At 39.8% G+C, this 27844-nt stretch overlaps 1 protein-coding gene across 2 annotated transcripts in view; it reads right to left on the bottom strand.

The window, feature by feature from the left end:
- The window catches only part of SPIDR (scaffold protein involved in DNA repair), a 195697-nt gene that overhangs the window by 17801 nt on the left and 150052 nt on the right, over positions 1–27844 (bottom strand). For both annotated transcript variants that reach the window (XM_084220353.1, XM_084220352.1), the window contains exons 11-12: positions 9347–9505; positions 104–191 (exon numbers count right to left, since the gene is read on the bottom strand). In XM_084220353.1, the coding sequence (XP_084076479.1) occupies positions 104–191; positions 9347–9505 (247 nt within the window). The remainder of the gene's footprint in view (positions 1–103; positions 192–9346; positions 9506–27844) is intronic.

Consider the following 27844-nt stretch of genomic DNA (forward strand, 5'->3'; position numbering starts at 1 on the left):
AAAAGAGGGAGAGAGAATTGATTCCCAAGGTAAACATGATTTACCACCACCAAAAATACTATCTGTGAGTGAAAAAATTCATATCCATAATAATAAAACTTACCATTTCAGAGTCTTGACTTTGTCCAGGAACTTTTACAGGCACTACTGGAGGCCACAGACTGTCTATCAGACTAAACAGTCCTAATGCCCTTCAAAGAGACCAATAAAATCAGGTTTAAAATGTTTCCCAGTGCCACACATTATATTAAAAAGATTCATTAAGAAATGTAATCTAAACCATTGCATGATTATGAAAACAACTTAAAATCATATTTGTTTTCTGGAAGCTGGTTTTGATTTGGTCTAGTTACATTTCCATGGCTTCTGCTGCCGGCTGGAGAGGGAGGCAAGGGATGTATCACATCTAGTGACAAGCAAGTCATGTTTAATCCTTTGCCACAAACAGCTTGCTACACGACAGAATTCAGGGGTAAATGGCAGCTTGGGAAAGACACAGGTATCAGCACAACTTCTTTTTAAAGTAGCTTTTAAAACAACTTCTTGTAAAAGTAGCACAACTTCTTTTAAAAGTAGCGTTTTTGGCTATTTAACTGTTAAAAAGTTTTGCTTCTAACAACTTCATTTCTACGGGTTTTTTTTTTTGGGGGGGTAGCCGTGTGTGTGTGCTTTTTGCTGGGTTTTTTGTTGTTGTTGACAGCTGATTGTAACTGCTTTCAGGAAAGCCAGCAATTATCAGATATAGAGAAACAACAGGCAAGATTTTGCTAAGCACCATGTGCAGAGAACAATCCCCTTCCTACACAGCTGCTCACTCAGTTATGGTTTTCATTTATTACTTTGCAAGTTTCACACTTTTGATTAAAAAAACAAACATAAAATTAACAGTCCATCACATTAAGGTAAGATGTTGACCACTCTTTAGTAAACCAAGCTGGACTTTGCAGCAGTTCAGTGGCTGCCTTGAGAGTTGATGGAAGATCTTTGCTGGACAGACAGGAGTAGCTGAGGCAGGGGAAATAGCAAGAGAGAGCTAACTTGAAGAGAAATACATTTCTGAGTTAAAGCTCTGACTTATCTTGTCCCAGTTCTCTGTTCTGTGAGTTGAAGCACAGAGATCTGGATTTTAACCCCCCCACTGCCTCCAAGTTGTCTGTTCCTCCAATTATGAAAACCACTATTTCTGAAACAACTCTAAAAAATGAAGTCCAAGACTTGTTAAAAGTAATATTAGCTTCTAAACCCAACTGTTTAGGAGGAAACCACACACCCTGTTTACAGGGCTGAAGCACGTTGCAATATGCTGCTTCTCTTCAAGGGGTCATGGAAACTTTCCTTTTAAAGTTCTGCTTTTAGCTCACTTCTGCTTAAACTTATTTATTTCTGCATTTCCTTAGTCCTTCTCTGGATCCTTAGATTTTGGGTGTCTACTGTGAGATTCTCAGCATGTTTTTTTTCACTGCCTGTGATTCAGTGTTAACAGTGATGCCTTTGCAAGAAGCTTTATGGCTGAAAATCTCAGAGGAAATCTTTGTGAATACAACTCGAGGCTCACAATTCAGGTAACAAGCTGACAGAATAAAAAGACATTGCTACCTGTAGTTGTGTTCTCCACATGAACAAAAATACTAGAGACACAAAAGTGCTGCTTTTTTACAGAAATGGACTTCCTGATTTACAAAGAATCATCCCCAAGTCTGTGAAAGGAGAGAGACTGGGGTAGTTTTGGTGTTTGGAGGTTTTCTAATTTTAGTTTGGGTTTTTTGTTTGGTTTTGTTTTTTAACAGTGATGTCATTACAGCACACAAAGCAATATTCCCGAGGTACTAAAGATACTTTCCAGCAAACTGACCACTTCTTGAATCCTTGACTGGGACAAGATTTTCTGGTTTGTATTGTACAGAATGATACCTGACACAAGGAAGGCCAATGCCCAGAGGAACCAACTGGTCTTGCTAGCTGGGAGATGAAAAAGGAAAGCTGCAAAACAAGAGCAGAGCCTCCTGTCCAACTCAGGTTCCATAAATGGCCTTGCTCACACGACCCACAGCACAAGGTCGGAGCACAGAGAGGAACACACCACAAACTGCACAGAGATTGCACATTTATCTATTTAGAGCAACAAAGCCATGCTGTTTGCTGCATGTTCACACAGATTGATCCTGCATTTGCATTTTAAAGTGTTCACAAAGGACATGAAGTTGTCCTTCCTTCTTTAGCTCACTCCTAACTCGCTATCTGTGTCAGAATATCTACCACATGTGGTATATTTAATTCTCTTCTTTGTGCCCTTTTGGAGAAGGCCATCTACTGCTTGAACTAGGAGCACTCCATCAATAGTAACTGACAGGATTTGTTTGCAAGCAGGCAGAGGATCAGTGCTGGGTGGGGCAAGGCTCCTGAACATCTTGGCCCCATCATTTCTTTGACATCAGTCAGGCCAAGGGCAGAGACAAACCAAAGGATTAGCAAATTCCAAATCACATCCTGCTGCCATCCTTGTCTGTGAGCTGGGATGTTCTCTCCTGGGACTCTCACTCCATCAGTCAGTGTCCCTGGTGGGGAGCTCCCTGCTTGCTCCACCCACTTATAGATCCACAGGAAAGTTAACTCCCTCTTCACACTTACAGGCTTCAACTTAGCAGAAGGGAGAATGAAGTGGGGCCACTGACAGTGCAGAAATGACAAAGACATTGTGTCCTCCTCTGCAGAAGATCATTATCCTCACAGAAAGAATAAAATTAATTCCCTTCACTGGCCAAGTAACACTCAAACTCCACTTCAATCTGATTTGAACAATGGGTGCAGTTTATTCAATATGTGTAGCCTTCTTCAGCTATAGAGTCAGGACAAGAGATGAACAGCTGGCTCTGTGCTACAGCAAAGGGGCATGGTTAGCTCCCATGTGCATATGGAGCCTCTCTGGATACACAAGACAAAATAAAAATGTTTAAATTTTGCTCAGTGAGTGTAATTACTAGTTACTTTGGAGAAAAAAAAATATCACAAAAGGACAGACTTCTAAGAAAGGAAAAGCAGAATAAGAAGTGAGAAGAAACAGGCTCAAGGATCAAAAAGAAAAATGAAATGTAAAGTATTTTGAATAACTTTTTTTTTCTTTTACTTCAGAGACTATGGCTCTATTGTAGTACTCTATAACTTTGGAAAAAAAGATTGAATCTATAGCAGGAAAAGGACAAAATCACCTATGAGGTTCTAAATGACAGACTCAGATCTCTACTTCCCATGCCAGGCTCAACTTTGTGTTTGGTAACACAAATTTTGTCCCATCCCAAATATGTATATTTCCACTGTTTAACACCAACACAGTAAGACTACCAGTAACTCCAGTGGAGTGTTAGAGTAAAGGTTTCCACAGAAATTTGGACTTGTGACAGGTAGGTATAGGTATGCCTCTCTTCTATAAACTCACATCTTCAAGCTTTGCTTATATATATAATCAGATTTTTTATATGTGTGTGCATACAATTTTATATATGTGTGTGTATATAATAAGCAAAATTGGGTTTTTTTGTGTCCTTAATTATTTTTACTTGTCAATGTCCTCAAAAGACATCTCTCTTAACCTTTCCTTGCTAAATTTCAGTATATCTTTTCTCTGTATCCATAAATGCAAACTGCCTCCTGGGTACCCAGACATCAGGCAGAGAATTTTAAAGAGATAATACTGTTAAACAGGCTAAATACATGACTGATACACCAGTATTTACACTATGAGAACATCTCTGATCCTGTGGAAATTCCATTTATTTCATACTACAAGCTGTTTCAAAAGCCAAACAACTCTGATCTTTCAAAACTGCATTTCATTGATTCTGACCTGACAACTTATTTCATAACCTAATAAGAAGATTTTGCTTATTTCTCTCAAAAGCATGAAGTTTCAGCTACAGTTCTTGTCCAAGAACTTTGTGTCTGCCATGCCTGATCCAACTTTTAACACACAGCTTATAGTTTGGGGGATTTTTCAACTTTAATAACCATAACAGGCTTAAGGGGAAAATACTAGAGGGAGAAAATATCAGCAATATCAGAGAAAAGAAGGCATAAACAGGGAAAAAAGGAGCACAATGTAAGGTTTGCAGCAAGGAGCAGAAAGATGCTAGGATTCTCTTTCAACGTCTTCCACAGCTCTGCTCTGAGGACTTGGAACTTCTCTGCTTCCTCCTCTCCCACTTCTTAAACTTTTTCTCTAAACCAAACCAGTTTTCTTTGGCAGTGTCAGTCTCAATTATTAAGAACTCAAAGCAATTTCTAGCCCTCTGTGCAAAACGAAGAAATTCCTTAATAATCACCTAGACTGCAAAAACTTCAACTGTCAAGGGACAAGCAATCCAAATACAAAGCTGACACTGTAGGCTCCCTCCCTCCCTCCCTCCCTGACCTACTAAGACTTGCAGTGCACAAACTATGCAACACCACATTTTCTTAGCCTTGAGTAATTAAAGCAGCAAAATCACAAAGTAAAAATCTGAGCCTACTAAACCAGCATCTTTGTCAAAATACAAACAGGGAGGAAGGGCTGCTGAGCTCTTTTTGCCCCAGATTTTGTTTAGATATAGGGAATCATATAGTTGAATTATTTACATACTTTAGTAATTCAATTTTCTACAGTATATTAGAGATTACACATACTACATGAAATCACTCAAATGATAACATAAAAGTACTTTTGATTCAATATGGATATGCCTATGTTATTCTCCAATGCTGATTACTGAATAGATTAATGACACAAGCACTAAGATACAAGCAGCAGTCCATGTTTATTAAAGAATAGGAAATAAAAAACTTCATTTCTGACACAAAAGCAGCCATAGAAATTAATATAAAAATAATACATATATTCAAAACTTCACGGCGATTACTGAAATTATGCTTTAAATGAAACTCAACTTTTAACCACAGAAATTTCTGAAACGTTTCAGGACCTCAGAACTCAGAGCATGGGTGGATCTTGTAGATGGCAGTCTTTTTGGAGGAGGGAAAACCAAAGGAAGGAAGTTATGACCTCCTTGCTCTGTGGAGAGTTCTTACTATTACATTTCCTGTCAATGTCTAGCAGTTGTAACACTTACTTGTACAGTAGTTAGCAGTGGTCCTCTCTTCTTAGGGCAAAACAAAATGAAGAGAAAGTATAAAGTGAAGAGTAAAGGGGAAAAAATGAGAGAAATTGAGGTCAGAGAAGTGTGTGATTCAAATAAAAAGGGAAAAAAAAATAGAAAAGAATGAAAACCCTCAAGCACAATAGTGACCACTACAAACATACAGGGAGACTTCACATTTCAGTGCCTAACATTTGAAAGTTTAAAATGACAAACAACAGAAGCCAGCTTTATTTGAAAATGCAGAAATTTCTCAGAAAAACATAACACTGGTTGATGAGCTCAATATTCAGAGCCTGTTTACTGCAGAGGAAAATGCAACAGATAATACAGCCTGCCATGAATTAAATGTTGGCTCAAAAGTCAAAGCTTATGAGTTGATGTATCCTTCAAAGAGTTTTAGCCTATCCAACACCAGTGGAGATTTTAGCATTCTACATGCAGCAGTTGCCTCCTCTTTTGAAGATTATTAACCATTTTTTCAATTTAGGGACAGAATTTGTACTGACACGCTGTGTTCTTCCTCCCCCCTCCATTTTTAAATTGCTGTTATCTTTCTGTTCTGCTGCAGAGAAACTCTTCATATTTCTAACACATAAGAAAGCAAAAAGAGAAGAAGCAGGTACATCTGCTATACTCAGCAGTAAAACAGCTCAATGGTAGGAAAATCAGGTGAAAAGACCCAAATTGTCAAAATCCAAATTATTATTCTGTGTGAAACTCCAGGAAGGGCTAAAAAAAATCAGTATTTTTTTGTCGATAAAGACAGGTGTCTAACCTCAAAGATTAGCTCAGATCATTGAAATTAATTTCCAGTAGGAAGCAGGAACTATGACAATTTACAGGTTATTTACTCCTGAGGCATTTCAGTGAGTGCTCAGCCCCTGCATCTAATTGCATTCATTGAGTTCCTGGTTATACCTGACATACCTGAAACATGCCTGGGACCTATTAAAAACCAGGGAGGGGGGGTGTGCATGTGCTGCATATGGATTCTTAACCAGCATTCCTGCCTCTAGCAGCACACCCCCAAAATCTCACTTCCTCTTCCTCAAGGGACTGAATTTAAGACTGACACACGAGGTTGTGGGAGGGTGAGGGTGAGAACAAGAGCCTCTAAGGAAACAACACCAGCAGCAGCCTTTCAATGAATATTTTTCAGTCTTCTCCCTTTAAACCACTGTACTCTTTTTCTTCTTTTTTGCTGATTCTAAGTATGCAGTCCAAGGAATAGTTGTAGGAAAGGCTAGGTGACAAGTATGGAGGAGAGGGTGAAGAAAAAAGCTGTCAGGAAACAGATACTGAACCACACAAGCTCAGTCAGTTGCCACACTAGTGCTTCCTACTTTACCCAGCAGCCTCACAAACAGAGTAGAAGCACTGCTGGAAATCAGGCACTGAACAAGCAGCCCTGCCATGACTCAGCCATGTCCCTCTGTCTTACAGGATTGCCAGAAACTGGGCTGCAAAGGGAAACAGCACTTCCTCTCCTGCACTGCCAAGGGAAGGATTTCTCGCAGGGATGGTTTAGGGGAGTATGCTTTATGTGGGGTCAGGGTCTGGCTCTGAAAAGCACCTAAGTCAGTAGAAGACCTTCAAACGACCTCTGCAAGACCCCACTACTTGTCAAAGCTTATTGAAAACCAGTATTCAACTTTAAGTGTTTATCTCAATGTAAGGTTACCTCATCATTCCAATTTTTCACGGAGCTGATCTCTGTCAAGACAGGGCATGGTTGTGTAAGATGTTATCCCACTTTTCTCTTGGAACACAAGTGTTTTCTTATCAAAGAAGAAATGTGTTTAGTTTCCTTAGCACTCCTTGACAGTACAGGTCCATTCCAAAGATCAAGTAATATGTTCAGCTGGGTTTCCCCTGGGTGTAAAAAACCCTTAATCGTAGGCTTATAGGTATTTAGCCCTTGAAATGAAACTTCAGCTTACAACAGTGATTTTAAAATTGCATTTACTGGAATGATATCAAATAATACTTCAAATTAAATATTTGAGGATGGATGACGGCCCGGAAAATTTTTTGAACAGTAACAGTGGTCTATTGGTGCAAAACTCTTGAGAAGCTCTTGTATCTATTAGCAAATGTCCTCTGTCTCACAGAGGGACTAAGGAAACACTCTGTCTCTGATTACAATCCATATGACAACATGAACATATGGGATCTTATTAGCCATTCCTGGCTTTCTCCAGATCATGTGCTTCAAAGGCACACACGAAAAAAGTCATTACTTTTCCCTTGTATTTCCTACATTTTCTTCCCTTTTATCTACTTTAAAAGCCACTGTCAGACTCCAGGAAACGAACAGTTTCAAAGCCCTCTCCCTCCAAAAAGTAATTGGTGTTCTCAAAAAAAAAAAAGGCAGCAGTCTTTCTTGCAGGGCAGACCACATAGTTCTTACTCACTCATGTGCTGCAAGCCAAGGTTGGGCACTCACAGGCATAACCCATCGTGCTTGGATACACCAGTGCCTCTGGAAATCCATTTATCCAGTGGCAATGAGTTCTACAGCTTAATTATGCTCTCTGAGAGTAAGTACTCCCTCGTATTCATTTCAGCTATGGCTTTACTGTGGTTTCCATCACACCTAGAATGTGTCCCAAACACTTAAAAATAATAAAAAGTTACAAAGCAGAACTTAGGCTTAAACAATTAAGAAAAAAATAAATCCCTGAACAATTCCCCCACCCACCCATCTCGTACAATGAAATCACGTTTTAACCGCTGCACTGTCCCCGAAGCTACACTGTACCCATTTTCTTTTAATGTTCCCTAGCAGGGTTACCACCAGCACAGCTCCAGCTGAACCACCAGCATTTTCAGCAGTGTGTCTTCTGAACGTCCTCAGAATAGCCAGAAGTAAGTTACTGCTGCTTTGAAACGGAATTTACATTAGAAAAAGTCTGTCTCTTATTAGTTAGGCAGAGTACTGGAAGCACCAGCAGCCAGTTGTAAAACTTCATTTGTCTCCAGAATTCCAAAGCCATTATTTAATTTGTTTGGAAAAAATGTAACTTGAAAAAAAAAAAAGCCAACAAAATAATTAAATAAGAAGACGTGTTTGTTATTAAAGATCCATAAAAATGCAAGTAGGCTTGAAATCCAAAGGCTCTGAAAATTAACACTGCAAGTACATAAAAAGAAAAGCATACTGAATAGGGCTGGCTGGAAAACAACAATTCCATTTTACTAAACATTTCAAAGCTTTGAAATTTGTTTTTGTTCCAATATGAAACAAAAATGAGACTTTCTCAAAGTTTTCATGAAATGAGAATAAGAGAAAGAATATTCACTCCCTCTGGACCTGAAAAAAATCTTCCCAACAAAGCTGTCTCCAAAATAGATAATGTTTCCATGAAACATTCTGGTTTTGATGAAACAGCATTTTTCAACAGGAAAAAAAGTGTCAGCAGAAATACCATAGCCATTCTAACAGCAAAGGCTTATCTAGATCGGATGCTTGTACGAATAAATTATGTTGAGAACTGAACCAATCTAATTATATTTATATAGGTCCCCATGAGAACATTGTATCACTCTCCTTAGAAAGATACTCTGTAAGATAATCGATCTATTTAATTTTTTTTCTTGACTAAAGATATTTTATTTGAAGACTGTAAGAGGAATCACAGAATAAGCAAAGTCTGAGACTGACCATAAGTCAATTTGTTACTTACCTGGGGGAATTTTTCTATAAAAGCTATTGACATTCTTATTCCAAAATAAGAATGGTGCAAGAATTTCTTTTTAAGAAACTTAAACTGTGGTTCTAAAATCATACAGACTTAACAGAATTAATGTCTAATATACTAAAGGAAAGTCTGTGCTTGAAAGTTCAAGCCATACTGGGCTGCACTGTAGAAAACTTGGTGCAGTAAAAAGTTCTGCAATGAAAGGGAGATGAACTAATGTTTATAAGTCTCTGAATCTACTGAAGAGGAAGAAAACACTCATATTTCATGGAATATTGCACACAAAAATTCCTTACTCTGCTAAGTGTGTATTTGTGCATTAGCTTATTGAGGCTCATTTTGGAGAACAGTTGGCTCAAGCACAGCTGGACGCCCCAGAAGTGGCAATGAGGACATTTGATTGAACAAAGCCAGGTTTAGTTGCTCCAAAGAATGCTGGTCACAGAAATAAACAAAAAGGCAGACCATCTTTGTCTGCCACAGCAAGCACTATGTTCTTCCATTAATTGTTCTCACCTTCCTCTTGTAGTTCTCTGCAAAATCTTCATTCCAGCTAAGCAGCAAGATTTTCCTTCCCATCTCCTGCAGTACTGCTCAATGTCATCTGTGGAACTCAGGGACTGCAGCTGCACTTCACTGAACATGCCATAGGCATCCTGGACAAGGAGGCATAACCTGCAAAACATTCCTCCATTACTCACTGGCATCTGCTCATAACAAACCAGTGAGCAAAGTTCTGAAATCAATATTACAAGCTTCAGGGCTTATCCTTTGCAGTATCTGCAGGATTTCTATCAAGTAATGTATCAATAAACAAACCCAACATCTTTAAAGGTTTTCTCATGTACATTTTCAGGACATAACAGGGCCATGAAGCAGAGAAGCATGACTGAAACAAAGAGTACAAGGCTTGCACCGGGGATTAGGTTAATTTACTGCTATTCACTATGTGGCTTGTGTACTTAAAAAAGAAGAAAGTTGAGGTTTTGTCTTACTTGAGGTGAATTCTACAATAAAGACAGAACAACAACAGAAACATGAATATGTGTGTGTTTAAATATAAAAATTCTACTTAGAAGTAAGCAAAGCAACATATTTCACAAGTCATAATCACCGAGACTGGCAAAGCAAGCATTACATTTTCCCACACTCTTTTTTTAAAAAGAGTCCTCAGGATGCAAAAAAGAGTGAAACATCAATTTTTCTTTAAAGAACAAAACTATACAAAACAACATAAAACTGGAGATTAGTATATTGAGAGTTGGGTATGAAGCCTAGAGGAACTATTTTAAGAAGGCAATTAAAGAACCTGCTAAACAAACAATTTGATTAAAATCTATGGAAGTAGGGGCTGTAGGGCTGGGAAGTATTGCTTAACCAACTTGATGGCATTTTGAGAAGATAGTACTGTCATAAGAGATAAGGCAAAATCAGTGGATGTCATACATTTAGATAGTCAAAAGCACATTTCACAAGATTCTGCACCTGAGATGAGCAGCCACGATAGCATGAATCATGCAGGGCTGGAGGAAGGAGGCCCCTGTCTACAAGATTGGTTTTAATTGCCTCAGAAAGAGACAGTTAAGCATGGAAACTTTTCAAAGGGAAACAAAAATTACCTTTGAGGGTAGCACACACATCTTTGTTTCCAAATAAAACTCAGGGGTGCACCAGGCAGCAGAATTCAGTTCATTTCAAAGGTACATGCCAAAACTACCCTCCCCAGAGCGGCACCATTGTTCCCAGCAAGCCAACTCCAACTGCTTTTGGAACACATCCTGTAACGTACATACACCCTGAAAGCATTCAACAGCAGCCATTGTATCTTTATAAAACACATTTCAAACAAAATGAGCTCCTACACTGAATAAATCCATGTCTTTTCTTCACAAGGAAAAGTAGGCACATGCAAGAGCACTAATCACACTTTCCTTGTTCATTATGAAGTGCCTGACTTCGGCTTAGACACTCAAGAAGGCTGCATTTGATATCAGATACAACCCCAAAGGCTTTCTGACATCAGCAATTATGCAAGCCCAGCTAAAAGTCCTCATTTTTTCAAATGCTGGTGCTGATTGTAAGGAGCAGGGAGAGACAGGACTGGGGACAGACTCCCGTATTTTCCCCATACCTCCAGCTACAAAGGTCCCATACAAACCCAGTCATCATCAGAAAAAAACCCAAAACAAACTAGAAGAACTATGTTTGCCTACTGCTTTCCCTGTTAGGACTTTGAATACAGTTAAGAACTCCCCTGAGTTTTAACTGACTTGACTGAAACTCCCCATGATATTGTTATGTTTGGAAAACTAGAGTTCATATTCGCTGAACATTTCTGAAAATCAGATTGAGGGGAACCGGAAAAACAAACCAAACAGTTTTGCCTATGTTAACAAAATGTTGACTGTTAATTGTGAAAAATTAGGCCTCTGTATCTCGGAGCAAGAAGGGCCAACTGAGTTAGTGTCTCAGATCAGATCAGATCAGTTCAGCAGTCTCTTAACTGATCACTGGAATTTCTCATATCTTTAGTGAGACATAACTGAACACAAGTAAGTCTCAGACTAGCTGGCACCAGGGTCATATTAAGTCCTCTGGGACATGTTAATTGCCCAAATAAAAGTAGCTTGGTTGGTGCTGAAGACATCAGTCAGTAAAAGAGCATTTTCCAAGTCCTTTTAAGTCAAGCAAAGAGATGGTTTCTGTCAGACATGGAAATCTCAACTCCCCGCATCCCTGGCCACAGATTTCCATTCCTTTGTGGCGGCACATAAATGGCTAGGGCAGGAAACTCATCTGACCAAAAAATACTGCAGCCAAATCATCATCAGCAGCAGCAGCATCATCTGACTTTCTTGAAAATCAACTCTTTAAAAGTAAACCCCTACTTGCATGGAGTACTGCTTCTAGAAAAGGATGTGTTTTCCTTGAAGCTCCCGCTCCAGCTGTCCAAGGTATGCAGCACATACAGGAATCTCAGGTCACACGACAGGAGAATGGTCACCTTATGGCCATGCTCAATGCAGAGAACTGTGCCACTGGAGGCTTCTATCAGTAATGTTCCCATCACACTGGGAATACATTCATGATTACTGGCATCACGAAGGAGCACAGAGCAGCAGGTTCCAAATGCCTTTGCTCTGTCAGGTTTGTACACAAGCACAGACAGACATTCTATTTACTACACTTGCTCTTAACGGTGTCCAGAAGGTATTCACAGTTTCTCTGCAACATGCATTTAAAATTAAATGCATGTATTCACTCACTTGGAAGTCAGAATTTCATTAATAACCTTTCAGATGCCCAATTTCAGACTGAAAGAGAAATATGCCAGATCAACACCATGATTAGAAGTTCACAAACACATTCTCCCTGCTTCCCCATGCCTTTATCAATGCCAGTATCAATGCACGATGGCAAAACCTTGAAATGCTATAGGTGTTTGAGGGACAACTGATTTTCCCACTGAATGACTCTCATGAAATCAGCTGTACCCCACAACAGATTTAGCAATGCACTTGGAGAACTACCCTCCTGTTCTTTGGAACCGGTTCTGTTCTTATGGATTTTGTACAGACTGTCAGCATTGCTGACAGTAGTTCAGCTGCAGTCAGAGCCTATTGATTCAGGGCCTTATCTCCCTTACCAGTACTCTTTTTTCCCTTGATTTCACTTTATTCCAAGAACAGTGCATTTGGGTTATTTTCCCATGTTGCAGAGTTGCTCTCATATTACAGCAAATGTTCTCACAAATTAATTTTTAGCAGGCAGTCTAACTGTGATTAAAGCCAACAGCTTGTCCCATTACTTTTTCCCCTGCTTTGAACCTCACTACCACGATGAAAACCCACATCAAAATTATGACACAAGCTGCAAAGCCAAAACGAGTATCTGCCCCGCAGGAATTCAGCATTTATGTTTTGTGCGCATCTATAGGAAATACCTCTTTTTCATAAAATTTGGATTTGCATCAGTTAATAAGGTTAAACATACCTTTACCAATGCATTGTCAGCATGCATAGTACTACAATGTTAAAATAAGACAGGCAACATCTCCAATTTAATCAGTGGTGCTTGTGCAGGGAGGAAATAAATTTATTTTTGGGACAACAGGATGCAAACCTGTGTAAGACCCTCAACTTAAAATATGGGTTTGGAAACTGAAATATATAATGCAAAACAGCAGAGAACTCACTCCTGGAGAGAGGGGTAGCAGGAAAGCCAGTAGAGGAACAAATGTAGGAGATGCAGACTAAGGAAAAGCTGAAGTATGACACACTGGTAATAGCAAAGGGGGATGAGACAGGGAATGATAAGAAGTGAGGCAGAGTTTAGCTTTTTTTTTTTTTTTTTAAATGTAATGACACAGTAAGTCTCATGCAAAAGCTTGGGAAGATTTTGTTAATTTGCTAATAGCCAGAAGCAAGGATGGGGGCTGGAGGAAGATGAGACTGATTGCTCTGCATTATTTCTATGACTGTGCTGATCTTTAGGACAAAATGTCTCCCAGTAGAAATCTGGAGAGGATTACAGGATTAATGCCATGCCCTTCTCCCAGTTAGTCACTCTTCATGGGTAAAGGGTAAGCCCTTCTTTTACTAATATGTTTTTTGTTTTTATGCATGAAAAATAATCTCTGTCCATACTGCTGCCTTTTATCAAGCATCTGACTTTCTGGAGAGGTAAGGGCGATGAAAACCTTCTCCATTTTTGGTCACCTCCAGCCTCTTCAGCAGCTAGGGGAAAAGAATAAGAGCAGGAAGATCAGCCTGGAGAGGAGATGAGAGTGCAGGGAGGCCAGAGCGGACTGATTACACAGACACTGCCTTTACTGAGTCTTGGGAAAACAAACAGCAGAAATTTGTCATGAGCAGATCTTAACCAACTAGTAATTGTTTTAACCTTGGGTAGGAGGGCAATTGTGTGGCCCAGAGCAGCTCCTCTCCATGACAGCTAAGCTGAGCAGTACAGCATGAGGAGCAGGACAGCCAGGCAACCTGGCAACACCAGCACCACCTTTGCAGCACTTTGCACAGACCTCCTTAGTTGCTCTTTCTTTGGGAGTGAAAGGGGGGAATGGGAAAATGCCTGAAAACTAATTGACTTGTATTAGCTCTGATATTTGCTCATTCTTTATCTTCACCATCCATGAGACAGCTGCTGCTGTTTTGTTTGTCAGAAGGACTCCTTATCTCTGTGAGGTGCGGTCCTAGCAGAGGCATAAAGCACACGTACATAAACACACACAAACAAAACCCCCTCTCCCTGCATCACCAGAGGCACAACACTACCTACACAACTCCAATCCAGCAACTTGTCTGGTCAAGTCTCAAGGTGGAGCTGATTAACTCCTGCTAATATGGCTCACATTCAAATTGTAACCTGCAGGACACCACCCTAGCTGGGTTTAATCTATCCCTACCTTATGAACTCCTTGCATTCACCATACCCATGTAGTAATTGAAAAATCAAACTCAGAGCACAGGGAAAACTGTCCATCTTTCCCCTTTCAGCACTAACATTTCTCTATTTAACACTATTACATATCTATATTATATTACTTTAATTTCACACTATTATTTATATACTATATTCTATATCCCTATTTAACACTAGTATTTCCCTGTTAAAAGCATATAATAAGTTCCTTCAGGCTCCCTTTCGAGAAGAATGTACCCACTGTAGCCTTCTTCAGGGAGACACAAGATTTAGAGTTTTCTGCTCAAAATCCATACCATTTGCTGTCAATAAAAAGTGAGTGAAGCTCTACAGAACACAACTATGGACTGAATGCTACAAATACAAATTAATGATGATGGTAACCATCTCCTTCTCTGCCTAGGCTGCAGAGGCACAAAGGCTCAGAGGAAAACACAAGCACCATCGTTTCCAGTTCATAAGGGAAATGTTAAGCTGGTAGAAGAATCCTGGACCAAGTACAGACATTTTCAGGACCCAGCCTGATGCTCTGGTTTGAAGCACTGACATGAAGAAAACGGTGATAATTTGCTTTGAAAACTGGAGGTTTGAAACTACTGAAAAGTACAGTTTGTGATCATGTATGTTTTTATTTGGCAACTGTGGAAGGGCCCAGAAGGAAAGAAAGAAAAAGGCAGTTCTGGAGTGCTGGACCTGGCAGAAGTTTTGGTGGAAACTGCACATGTGATTGGAGTATCACCAGGGAAATGACCTAGTCTTATCTCAGCATCTCAAATAGAAAATATGTTGCAGAGGCCTCTCCGGTCTCAGGAAAGGAAACTTTTATTTTTGCAGACAGCTCCTGACAGAGGATTTCTGTAACACACTTGCAAATACTCGCTACAGTAACTATACCAAGTCCCCCATTTTCGATTTTCCTTGCTTTCATGACAATTTTTATACATATGTTAAAAAATGGAATGAGAGTGTAAGTTATAAGATAACTGTTGCTTATTTTTATTCTCTTCCCTGAATCATCACATAGTTCAACACAAACTGGAAAATCAAATACCACTTCCACAAGCTCTTTCCTGATCCCCTGCCTGCTGATTGCTTTTTCCATTTCTTCATTCATGTTAATCCTTCCACCTACTATTTTCTGCCTGTGGCCTGAAGAAGCAGCACTTCTGTGGGAAACAGCTTTTGTGCGTAGGAAGAGACCTGCATGAGCCAAGGGTGTCAGCAGAGCTACCTTTCCAATGCTCAGTGTGCTGGTAGAGAGCAGGGCTGCGCTGCAAATGTTCCCACTCAAAACAGGGAACACCACCTGCCTGGTGGGAGCTACATGCAACCTGTCAGGAGCTGGTGGAGCATGAAAGCCAGCTTTTTGTACTCGCCATGACAACCACAGCTTCACATGTGACAACTTTTTCCTGCAAAAACCATTTCTTACATGAAGTTTTCACGTGACACCACGTGAACTTTTTAAACTCTCCATCTGACGCTGGCTCTAAGTGCACTTTGGAATGGAACTGCTGATGTGTGTGTTTTATTCGTACATGGAATTTCTCTCAAAAGCAAACAAAACATTCAAAACCATAAAAAGACATTCCTGACATTCACTCAAACACGATATAGAGCCTAAGCTGTAATTTCAAACAGTTACAGAGTTGCATTTGAAAAATATTTTCAGTATCATAGATAGCCTCTCTTTATGTCAGATTCAAAAATGAATACTGAAGTTGTTCTACATTCATAGTTTAGATCCAAAGTAATGATGCAATGTAGGTCAATTTTTATAGTGATAGCTGGTTTGGAAGACACAGAGAGTTAAGGAAAAATAACTTCCTAAGTATTGCCTAAAAGTTTATGTAAAGGCCACAATGGAGCAGTAAGGCCTTCCTCCCTCCAGATCCCCCGGCATCTCAGCCCCCCAAAGGACATAATTTATGGTTCTTCTGCTAAGATCCATTCCATACAGCTTGTTATGCAAATAAAACCAATTTTGAGTGGTGACAAAAAAGCAAGCACATCAGATCACCCCAGCATGTTTCACTCGCTGTGCTGTTAATTGTAGCTGGTAAGAAAAATAATTATGCACACCCTCCTCAGTGTACCATTACTTCAGCATGGAATCCCACCACATCCCCTTGGTTATTTCAGTATACAATTCAGAAAAAATATTATTTTCCTGCATGTCACAATTTACTAATCAGGAGTAAAAATGTATATTTAAGAAACTCACAGGCTCAGTTGAAAACTGCAAGTCTTTCTTATGGATGATGTCCAATAGAAAGATTATGTTCCAAATATAACAAGTAATTACCACCCAGTCATTTCAAGTACTTATCTATGAATCTGAGGAGGGGTTCTTTGTTTATTTTTTTAATCTCGAGACTTTGTAATTATTGTTTTGGCATCCAAGAATTCCAACAGTTGGTGGGGTGCTGCCAAAAAGATCTTTTCTTGCAAGGTGCTCAGCACCCTCCTTTCCAAGAAAATCAGCATTCAGTTGCTGGTTCTGGCAGCGTTTCACATCATCTTTGCTGCGCCGTGTTTCCTCCACGCCTCAGTTCCTTATACGTAAAAATCAGAATAGAAGTGCTGTCTTCAAAGAGTGATCTGGAAGCAATAGCTGAATAACACGATTGTATCTGGGAGGGCTGGTCCACAAAGCCTATTATGTGTGCTAGATGCCATTTGAGTTAGGGGAGGAGGCTATATATATTTATGTGTCTATCTAGAGAGGAAAGGCGTCCCTGCAGTACCAACTCATTTCTTTCACACTCCAAGACTCAGAGAACTCTCAACTTGCCCTGCAGAGCCCACAGTGAGGGCTTTACAGCATCTGGAATGAAGAAAGATCACAGCAGAAGCGGTGCTGGGGTCCCTTATCTTTCAAGACTGTATTGTTTGTGGATTCACCAGATTTACTTCTGAACCACAGAGAACCATGAATGGGATTCTGGGAGATTTTATTTTAAAAACAAAAAATCAGCATGCAGTGAGTATTAAAAAAAAAACCTCTGCCCATTTCAGCAGGCACAGATGATCCTAAATAGCTTTCTTGGTAGTATAGCACTTCTCGTGCATTTCCTATGGCACGTGAAAGGTGAATGAAATTTAGCAACCCTGCAGGATTTCTTACACAGCTGTGGCTGTATTAAATAAAACACTCTGCTGTGTCAGTGCCACATCATCCCACTGAACTAGCAGAAAAGTATAACATTCATCAAAAATCAAGGACAGAGCAAAGAGCCAAGAAGAAAAGCAGAAGTGCACAGCTTGCCAGGGCTCCCTATCCAGCAGAAAGGCAATTTTCTGCCTTCTCCCAGGGCCTGCCGGCTGTGTTTTCCACTCCTGCTGTTTTCCTCTAGCCCGTGTTAGTGGCTGCCTGTGCTAGGTGTGTTTCTAAATGAGGGAGCGGGAGCTGTTTGTGTGCGCGCCGTGTGTTTACAGGAGTTATGGTAGCAGTTCTCAGCAGTCCGCTGAGAGTTCTAGGAAACGGCCCCTGTTATTTCATTCTCGGTCAATGTCAGCCCGTGTCAGGCAGTAAAGATCACACAGGACAGCCCTCTCCATCTCGCAGTCCTGGCCGGAGGCCTCAATGGGAGAGGGAAAGGGAGCGAGCTGCGAGTGGGCGGAGAGCCTTCCCAGCACTCTACCAACCACTGCAGGAGGAATTATGATAAACACCACTCTGGAAACCAGATACAACAGTACATTGTGTTCTTCTTCGGAAAAACAACCCGACTTCAGCTCACTTAAAGTAAACAGTTAATCCTGTTTATCTTTTTTTTTTTTCTTTCTTGATGAGTTGTTAACAGAACAATCTCTTCTGCAAAGCAAATAAGAGATCAGTCCCTTAAATTCATACAGATTTTTTCTTTCCCCTAGCAAAAAAAAAAAAAAGCAGTTTGATATGTAAACTTTCTACTATCAGCAAACACTGTGGAATAACAATCTTTCTTGGCTTAAACTGGCTTAACAAAGCGATGCCAAAACTGAATGAAACCTTTCCCTCACTTACATATTTTATTTTGGAAAACTGAAGTCCCAAACAGAATGTTCTATTCATCCCTTTTAACTATTCAGTTTCTGAAAACAACAAGCAAAACTGGTAAACCAAAAAAAAAAAAAAAAAAAAAATATCAGGCTATTTGTTGTCCTTGCCACTGGAGCTCAGGGTGCCTGGGGAGTAGAGATCAGGGGGTGGCTGGTCCTAGGTTTTCTCTGAGAGGTGAAAAAAGAGGAATCAGTCTAATTGGCTGCAACTAAGGTAACAAACTGTTATCCTCCTTTTCAAAATATATGCTTACTGTGCAAATTCATGGTGTCTCTGACTTCCAATAACATGGGTGATTAATCAGAAAAGCAGCTGGAATTGATTATGTTGTTTTGCTAGAGTCACCACAGTCTACCTATTAACTACTTCTTATTGGGGACTTCAACCCAGTCCACTGAAAGCTCCAATATTTCCCAGAGGGAATTTTAATTTTTAGCACTCAAGACTTTAAATAGTTCTGAAAGTCAACAATGAAAGTGTGCTTAACATCCCTGGTCAGTAAAGTTTATTGATTTAGCTATTTATAATAATAAAAAAAAATACATGATTCAAAAAACTGTAAGAGGAGAAGAAAAATATTTCTGTTTTATTTTTATTCATTTTGCAAGCTCTTGAGATCCTATGTTTTCTGTGCAAATGATGTCATGAAGTGCAAAAATGTAAATTCACGTGAGTGAAAGTCTGATTTTCAGATTCTTAAAAGAAATATTTTACACGCAAAATTTTTATATTTTTCCTGTTTGTTTTTTTCCCCCCCTTGAGTTCTTAATTTAGTTTGTGTTTATTTTTAAATCTTTTGCAGCAGTTGCTGAATTTACTCTGGTGAGCCCTAATGTGACAGAGCAGGAAAAAGCAGAGCTATTTCCATTGCAGAAGAGAGGCAAGCTGGGGAAGCAGCTATCAGTGGCTGGGGCCAGAACCCCAGAGGAGCAGCCTCAGGACTATTCCCTCAATCCACCACTTAGCCCACCATGGCCTCCAGGGAAGACTGGAAGAGCCAGTATTGGCAGGACAGGACTTCTGCTGAACGCTTCATCTTGCTCCAGGCGCACCCTGTCATTTAACCCCCACGCTCCCAGTGCTGCACCAGCACAAGAAAAGCGTGGTTGTCCCCTCATGATCGTGGCTTTGGCCTGCCAAATTTGTCCCCAAATGGATGGACAGTCCACAGCCCTGCCTATGAAGGATCCAACTCGCACCAAGGTGCTGCAGCTCTGAGCAGGGTGGGTACAGGCTGCAGGACTGCAGGGAAGAGGCAACAGATTTTGGTAAAACCTCTCTTGGGAAGCCGGAGAAGAATGTGGTGGTCCTACTGTCTCTGCTTTCTGGGAAACTCTTGGGCCTAGAAGAAGAAAGCAATAAACCTAAAATATTTAGGGTGCAGCTGTAATCCATGTCCAAAAAAGACCCTGGTGTCTGACCCTGTGCTGGTTGACCACCATCACCCGTTCCTTCAGGAGGGAATGGATCATTGGAAAGGAATGCGGATGAGAGGTGAATCAACTGCAGATCCTTGGGAGATGACACAACAGCAGGAAGAAAATGTGGAAGGTGAAGGAGACAAAGACGAGGAGGAAGTGTTCTCTGCTATCACCTCTTTGCCACTTTCTTTCTTACACCTTGCTGTTCCCCTTATCTCTTTAAGTTAGGGATTCGGGGGGGAATTGCCAGTCTGCTATTATCCCATGGATGATGTACAAGTATTACTGAAGGAGCACTTTCCCCAGATACACTGGGATTTCTTACATAAGAAATTATGGACACAACAAGCCCTGCTGAAAGAGAGGTGAGGATGGCAGCAGTTGGTCCAATTTGAAAATGAAAAATAAATTTATTTGCCATTTTAAGCTTTTATTTGAACTTTGCAAAATGAGAAATCCCATTTTCAGTCACAGGTCAAGCAAAGCTTTATTAATTACTTTTACATAAGAAGTAGGTTTGGGCCATTATCTAAAACTCACTCAAATTAATACCTTTCCATTGATTTCAATGAGATTTATTTCACGCTGTGTAGCAGGCAGAGAAAATATCTGGCCAGCATCAGTTACGTTCCTTCATCTTGATTTCACTCAATCATTCATGCAAATTCCATGCTTCTCTTTTAAACCATCTAAACTGAACGCCAGTCAAGGATCAAACACTGAAGCAATTTTATAAGCACCACACGTAAATTTTGTTGTAATTTCAAGGAATGATTTTTAGCAGGATCAGAACTTGGATTATAGCACACAAGAGATAAAAGAAAAATCTTAAATTTGCCACATTCCCTCCTTTTTGTTTGTCTGTTGGGGTTTTTTTTGTTTGTTTGTTGGATTGTTTTTTGGTGGCATTTAATTGGGTAATTTTAAAACAGGCACAGAGAACCTCTCACTTCTTTCAGCACTTTGGCTATCTTCAGATGTGTAAGATTTCAAATATTATGTGGGCTAGGGAGAAGTGTCCTAAAATAAAGTCTCTGCCAGAGCATCTTAATCTCAATCACCTTGTACAGATGACAGTCTATATTTTATATCTCATGCATGTGGAATACTATTTAATTGTAATGGCATAATCAGTAATTACACTGGATTTGATATAATAACCCTGATCAAATACTGAGAAACTGTGTGCACGGTATATTTGATTCCTTTTTTTCACTTCCCAGGCCAAAAAACCAGTCCTGAAAATAAGAACCTATTCAAATATCAATACAGCATAGCTTGTTCTCATCATTTATATTCCAAGGAAAAGAAGAGAACAGGACCAAATCTAATCAAAGCTACAGGAAGTGTTTAGAGACACAAAAGATAATACCGTAAATTAGAACTGGATTAGGGCCCTTAGTAAGCCTATCTATTCATGCCAAAAGAGGTGATTTAATATTCTGTGGTTAAGATTCTGGGTTTGTGTCTTATCCAAAAGACTATTAACAATAACACATTGTTCACCTAGCACCATGCTGGTGGTGTTGCAGCCTCTGATGTGATTCAGCACAGACTCGAAGGGACAGACACTGCTAAACATTTGGATCTTCCTGAGCTGTCACCCATTGCAGGAGATACAACATCACAGCCAAGATAACAAGATAACTTTGGTCTTCAGAACGCGCGGTTTCCTGTTGATACTGTTCTGTATTGTCACATTTGCCGTCTTCTCCTCTTTTTCCTGCCACACATTCCTTCTCTAATTAAGTCTTCAGGGTACTGCACTGAGGAGACATCAGGAGAGGCACTTCTCTGTGCCGGCAGAGCACCTGAGATCAGGGTACACGCCCTGACCTTCGCTGGAGCATCAGTGTCACAAAAGCAGATCAAAGCTTTGGTGTTGCCATTTAATCATCAGTCTCTGCTGCTTACCCTTCCAAACCACAGGCAAGAAGGGTTGGTATTTGTATTTTCTGAGTACTGTCAGCAACTTAGCAGTTGCATTTATCCCTTCCAGGCTCTTCACTTGAGTAGGATCTCTTTGTGCAGAAAAGTGTCAAATCAGGCTGCGAGGCTGCTCCTCCAGCCTGGCTCCACCCTCATCCCCAGAGCAAAGCATTCAGGAACTATCAGAAGGAGGTCTGGAGGTTGCTTTAAGGGGCTTCCTTCCCGCTGGGCATGTGATTATAGGACGCAGAGAGCCACCAGCATATGAAAATGACAAAATTTAAATAAGTATAGGCCGTATTTTCATGCACTGCCCGTTGTCATGGGACACGCTGTCCATGGTGTTCTCTCCCTCCACTGCCAGGTAATGTGAGAAACCTGTGGTTTTGGATCACTGTGGCACTACATAACTCATGTACTCCTAAGGTGAAGCATAAAAAACCCCTAAATTTAAATATCGAAATATATTAAAACAAAACTGACAAAGCCTTCAAACAATATTCTCAAAAAAAAGAGACAAAATGCCTACACTTTTTTAAAATGTGCTTTTTGATCACCCACTTTCAAAACATGTTTCCTAAACTCCACTGCTGCAAGAAGTGTGAAAATATCAACAAGACAAGAGCACAACAAATGAAAACATTGTAAGTGAATCCCACTTGGATCAATTTAAGCATTTTGCTTTACCAATTTTAAAAAAACCTAACCAAAGTGGAATTTCTAAACAAGTGGTTTCAGAGTAGGAAAATGGCATTGTTTCAAAACATACCATTTCAGCAATTTCACAACTTTTCATTTGCTTGTACAAGCTTTTCATAACAAGTTTCCATTATTTTACAAGTTGATCTGACAGAAAATTATTTCTTTGAAAAATTCCCAACCATTTTTTCCTAGAAATATTTTTCAAACCTCTAATGCAGTAACTATTCATTAACTTTCAAGGCTTTGTTTTGACAAAACCTATTTATTCAGCACACCAAAGAATAATTATCCAGTATGCCTGTGAGTAGAAGCAATGCTGAACAGTGAGAGACAGAGATGCAACATAAAGATTTAGTTCCCTTCTTCTCTAACAATAGCTGTAGAAACACATTTGAGGGTATCTGCTGGGTTTGGCTCTGGTAAAATTAATTTAATTCAGAGTAGCTGGTATAGGTCTGTGGTTTGGATTTGTGCTGGAAACAGTGTTGATAACATGGGGATGTTTTAGTTTTTGATGAGCAGAGCTTGCACAGTCAAGGCCTTTTCTGCTCCTCACCCCAGCCCACCACTGAGGAGGCTAGGGGTGCATAAGGAGCTGGGAGGGGATGGATGACCCCAACTGACCAAAGGAATATCCCATATTATACAGCATCATGCTAACAAGGAGAAAAAGGGGAGAACACTCATAATGATGGCATTTGTCCTCCCAAGTCACCCTGACCCACGATGAAGCCCAGTTTTCCTGGTGATGGCTGAGCAACTGCCTGCCAATGGGAAGGGGTGAATGTATTCCCAGTTTTCTTTTGCTTCCATGAGCAGCTTCTGCTTTACCTGTTCAAGTGTTTTCATCTCAAACCATGAGTTTTCTCACTTTTACTCTTCTGATTCTCTGTGTTATCCCACTGTTGAGGGATGGAGTGTGTGGCTGTGTGGGGTTTAGTTGCCATCTGGGGTTAAACCCTGACAACACCTAACTTTTCTCTTGAGCAGAAGAAAAGCTCTAGGGAAAGCTGTAAAAAAGGAGCAAACATCTCTTGCACGTTAATTTTAAATTTTGGAACTTACACAATATAAAAGCAAATTTCTGAGTTTATATCTCTTCCCGATTGTTAAAAAAATTCTGTTACAGCTTAGGAAAAGTAGAAAACTAGTGAGAAAAAAAGGTCATCTTTAACCTTAGAAAGAAAACCAAAAAAAAACCTGCATCCTTTATGGAAAAACCAAGAGATTGAGACTGCTGGTGCCATTCCTGGAGACTGAACATGGCTATAGCTGTCCTCCCAGGGACCTGCCAGGGTGGGGTTCAGGCCCATCCTGGTAGGACCCTGAAAAAGGTAACATGAAAACTGCATTCTGCCTTTATATGCACCTGAAACAAAAGTACTGGGCTGGCTGTGGGACCAGCAGCCTGCCTGGACACCTCTGGGTATTTGAAGGAAGTCAGTGGAGAAGTCCAGTGAGGACCATGAACCTCACTAAGAAAAGGGGCTTATTCCAACCTCCTCCGTTCCCTTTTCTTACCTGGATTCTGCTAGGTTTAGGCAGTGCTGACTCCCAACAGCAGCTGCAGGATCTGATCTGGATTTTACAGTGCAACTGCACCTATGGTTTCCAAAAGTGGTTAATGTGCATTTCCAGTGAAAAGGGGAAGAAAAGAGAACTACAACCTGTACCTAACCCAATTGGGACGTATCATTATCACTAATTTTAATTTCAGAATTGTAACAGGCAATTCTGTTTTATGAATTCTGAATTATGAAACCATAATTCACTGGTCTTTTTAAGCTGGTTAATAGGTTCTTTTAATGGCAGTCCCACAAAATATAAAATGTTTCACACACAGAACTAGGTTTTGAATAGTTTTCAAATTGTATGGAAGTTTGATTCACCACAAACACTCCTTTTTTGACCAAGGAGTTATTTATCTACAGCTCACACAAAAATTTACGTCCTCATAGAACAAAAAATATGGTATCATCTGATTTGGCATAAAACACCAAGAGCACATTTAATTTCATCCTACAGTGGTTTAATTTGAATTCATTACTCTGTCTTTCCCCATTCATTTCCCCCTTCTCCCCAGTCTACTGTACTACATATACTTTTCACTACTGCATATACTGACCTTTGTGTACCTACTGAACCCAAATTTCAATATGGGTATCAGTGCAAGATCCCAGTATTCCTCATTTTTTCATTCCACACGTGAACACTAGCTTTAATCCTACAGCTGGTGTGTTAATGTATTAAAACCCTTACATAAACAGTGTATTCTTTGTATATTTTAGATTATAATTTTGGATTATTACTAAATTGTTATTATTAAGTGGTAGGAGCTGGGACCAATCAACATTGTAAATACAAGTATGTGAATAACATTCAACTGATGAAGTGGCAAGAATGTACAAGTCAGTTACAGCTCCTTAGTAGGTATTATTGTTTTCTACCTAAAAAAGACCAGTTTACAAAAGATTATAGTGAGCAGGGGAGGAAAAGAAAGTGAACAGAAGTTCTTTCTGTTCCACACACACAAGTCAACAACAGAGGAACAGAAATCTCAAGGCATGGACGCAGATTTGTCTTGGTAGCTCCGGGTAACTTCTCTAGTGTCAGCGCTTATAAACCTTAGTAAGAAAGCAAGCAGCCACCAGGTGCCAGAGGGAAACACTGAAATTATTCCAAAATGAGGTCATAGGAACAACTCATCATTTCCAAACAACTACTGCAACAACTAGATAGAGGGTGCTGGTGATGGCCTGGAAGGACACCCTCATGGGAAAAGCACCATGCTCACATTCTGTATTTTTGCCTACCTGAAGAACAGGGACAATTTGTCTACTTCAACAGCATCTACAAGGTGTTATTTATTCAGGTTTAGAAGCACTCAAATAGAAACTACTGTTATAACTGCTGCATTATGATAATTACAACAATGATCCTCTTCTTCTACTGACTCAGTTTATTAAAGCTGCCAGAAAAGATTGCCTAACTGTGACCACTGCTTAGGAGTTAAGAAGAGATTCAAACTTTGGGTATTTGCAGCTGCAGAAGGTGTTGCACCATTTCAGAACACCGTGGGTGAAATGGAATAAGGGGGCAATGCATCCTTTGGCTATTCCTAGTTTTCTTATTTGCAGGTTGATTTGAGTAGCGTTAAATTAAAAAACAATTAAATCATCAGTATTTCCAAAATAAGTTATATGAAGCCTTGACTGGGCAGAAATAAAATACCAGGAATTTACACAACACACAAAAATAGCTCACAATCTTATCATAGCTGCACACAATGTGATGCTCTTGAAGAGCAAGAATATTACTTTTCACACTGCAGCAGCATTTTCATGTACAGTAAGAAACTTTCACACAACCACGACAGGTTCTACTTAGACGTTTTCCTGAAATACAACCCTGACAAAAGGAGAAGCCAAGGAATGCTCTTCCTTTGTCTTTCCAAGTCCTTCCCAACACCTCTGTTCAATCCAATCAAATTACAGTGATCTCTGATGAGGTCAGTTTGCAGTATGGAGTAAGACACAGAAGAATGCCATGTGAAAAGGAAGAACAACATCTACTATCTTTGATGACTTAAGGCTGTAATAATCTAAGTAAAACTGCTCAAAGAAAACAGAAATCAGACTTTGAAATGCTCAGGGTCAGAATACTTGGTCTGCTTACAAACAGACAAAATGAACTTCCATGTTCTACTTGCTTTGTGTAAGATTTTTGTATTAAAAGGCTGAAATTTAACATAGGCAATCTCAGGACACAGGAAACTTTTCACATTGTTTTCAAATTTCTAGTTGAGTAATGAAAGAAATATTAACATCTCCACCTACACTTCCCCACAAACTAAACTTTTTAATGACCAGATTCAACTACAAAATTATCCAACTTCTCATGGCATGCATTTGAGTGCTCTGTAGATTTCAAAATAATTTTTGTCTTCTGCAACTTGAAATTATGTCCACTGAAGGATTTTCCTGTAAAACCATAAAATTCTGTGTTTTTCATGATGTACAAGGACAGCAAAATTTTAAACGAAACATTTTTCCTTATGCAACTGTAGATGCATATACACATCCATGGAGGGAAAAAAATATATATGCATACATACTGAACTTTCAGACTTGAAATCACTATTTTCCAGGTGGTATCAACAATGATACCACCACAAACTCAAAATTCCACAGATTTAGCATCCACAAACTAAAAACCAGTTTCATGGTTTCCACAAACTCAAAATTCCACAGATTTAGCATCCACAAACTAAAAACCAGTTTCATGTCAGAAAGTAGAGAAAGGACATGAAGGTTTTTCTGCCCTACACCGCCGATTCCGCAGTTTTAAGCTGTCCCCTCTCCTTCCTCGTAACTGTGATGGCAAAACCAAGTTGAGACAGCACAATAAATCAGATGAGGGAATTAATTTGCCTTAACAAATTTCAGATGCAAAAATGAAGTTATTTACCTGCAGTACTACATCCAGCTCTGGAGTTCCCAGCACAGGAAAGACATGAGAGCTGTTGGAGCAGCTCCATAGGAGGGCTACAAAAATGGCCAGAGGGCTGGAGCCCCTCTCCTATGAACACAGGCTGCTGAGACAGCTGGATTGAACAGCCTGGGGAAGAGAAGACTCTGGGAAGACCTGACTGCCTTTTACTATTTAAAGGGGGCTTTTAAGAAAGATAGGGACAAATTTTTCAATTGGTTTTGTTGTGGCAGGAAAAGAGGTAATGGTTTTAAATTAAAAGAGGGTAGAGTCAAACCAGATATATGGAAGATTTTTTTTTTTTTTACAAAAAGGGTGCTGAAACACTGCAACAGGTTTTCCATACAAGTGGTAGATGCCACATCCCTGAAAAAAATTTCAGGTCAGGTTGGATGGAGTTCTGAAACACCATAACTAGTTGAGTATGTCCTTGGTCAAGGCAGGGTGGTTGAACTAGACAGCCTTTAAAGGTCCCTTCAATCCAGACTGTTTTATGATTCTGGGTTTTTTTGGCATCAGTTTGCTGACTTAGCATCACAAACAGCTGTCCCAGCTCATCTGAATTGGAACCCTGGCATGTAGTGGCAAAAAGACAGCTCACTGGGGTGAGGAAATCTGGGGAGATAGACATGGAGTCAGATTAATTTCAAAGCAGATTAGAGAGAGAGACAATAATTTAGCATGGATTTCCCAATGAGAGATCACAGTTTTGTCACGCCCAAGATGAAGCATAAAAACAAATGGGCTTTCTGCCACTGGTTGAAGGTCCATCACAATCCTCCTGCCTGCAGCATTTGTCTTTTGGCTTGGTTTTGATGGAAATATTGGTCTGAATCCCCACAGATTCGGGGGATTGTTATTCTTGCAAGAATAGCACTTGTAAAAATAATTTTTACACAAAATATTTACACAAATGATAGCACACAATGTAACATTAGAAACAATATTGCATTTTAATTTTATAACTGCAGAAGAGGCAGGCAAATTTAA

The sequence above is a fragment of the Fringilla coelebs genome (assembly GCF_963513975.1).
Source record: "Fringilla coelebs genome assembly, chromosome: 1".
In the NCBI taxonomy this organism is placed as follows: Eukaryota; Metazoa; Chordata; class Aves; order Passeriformes; family Fringillidae; genus Fringilla; species Fringilla coelebs.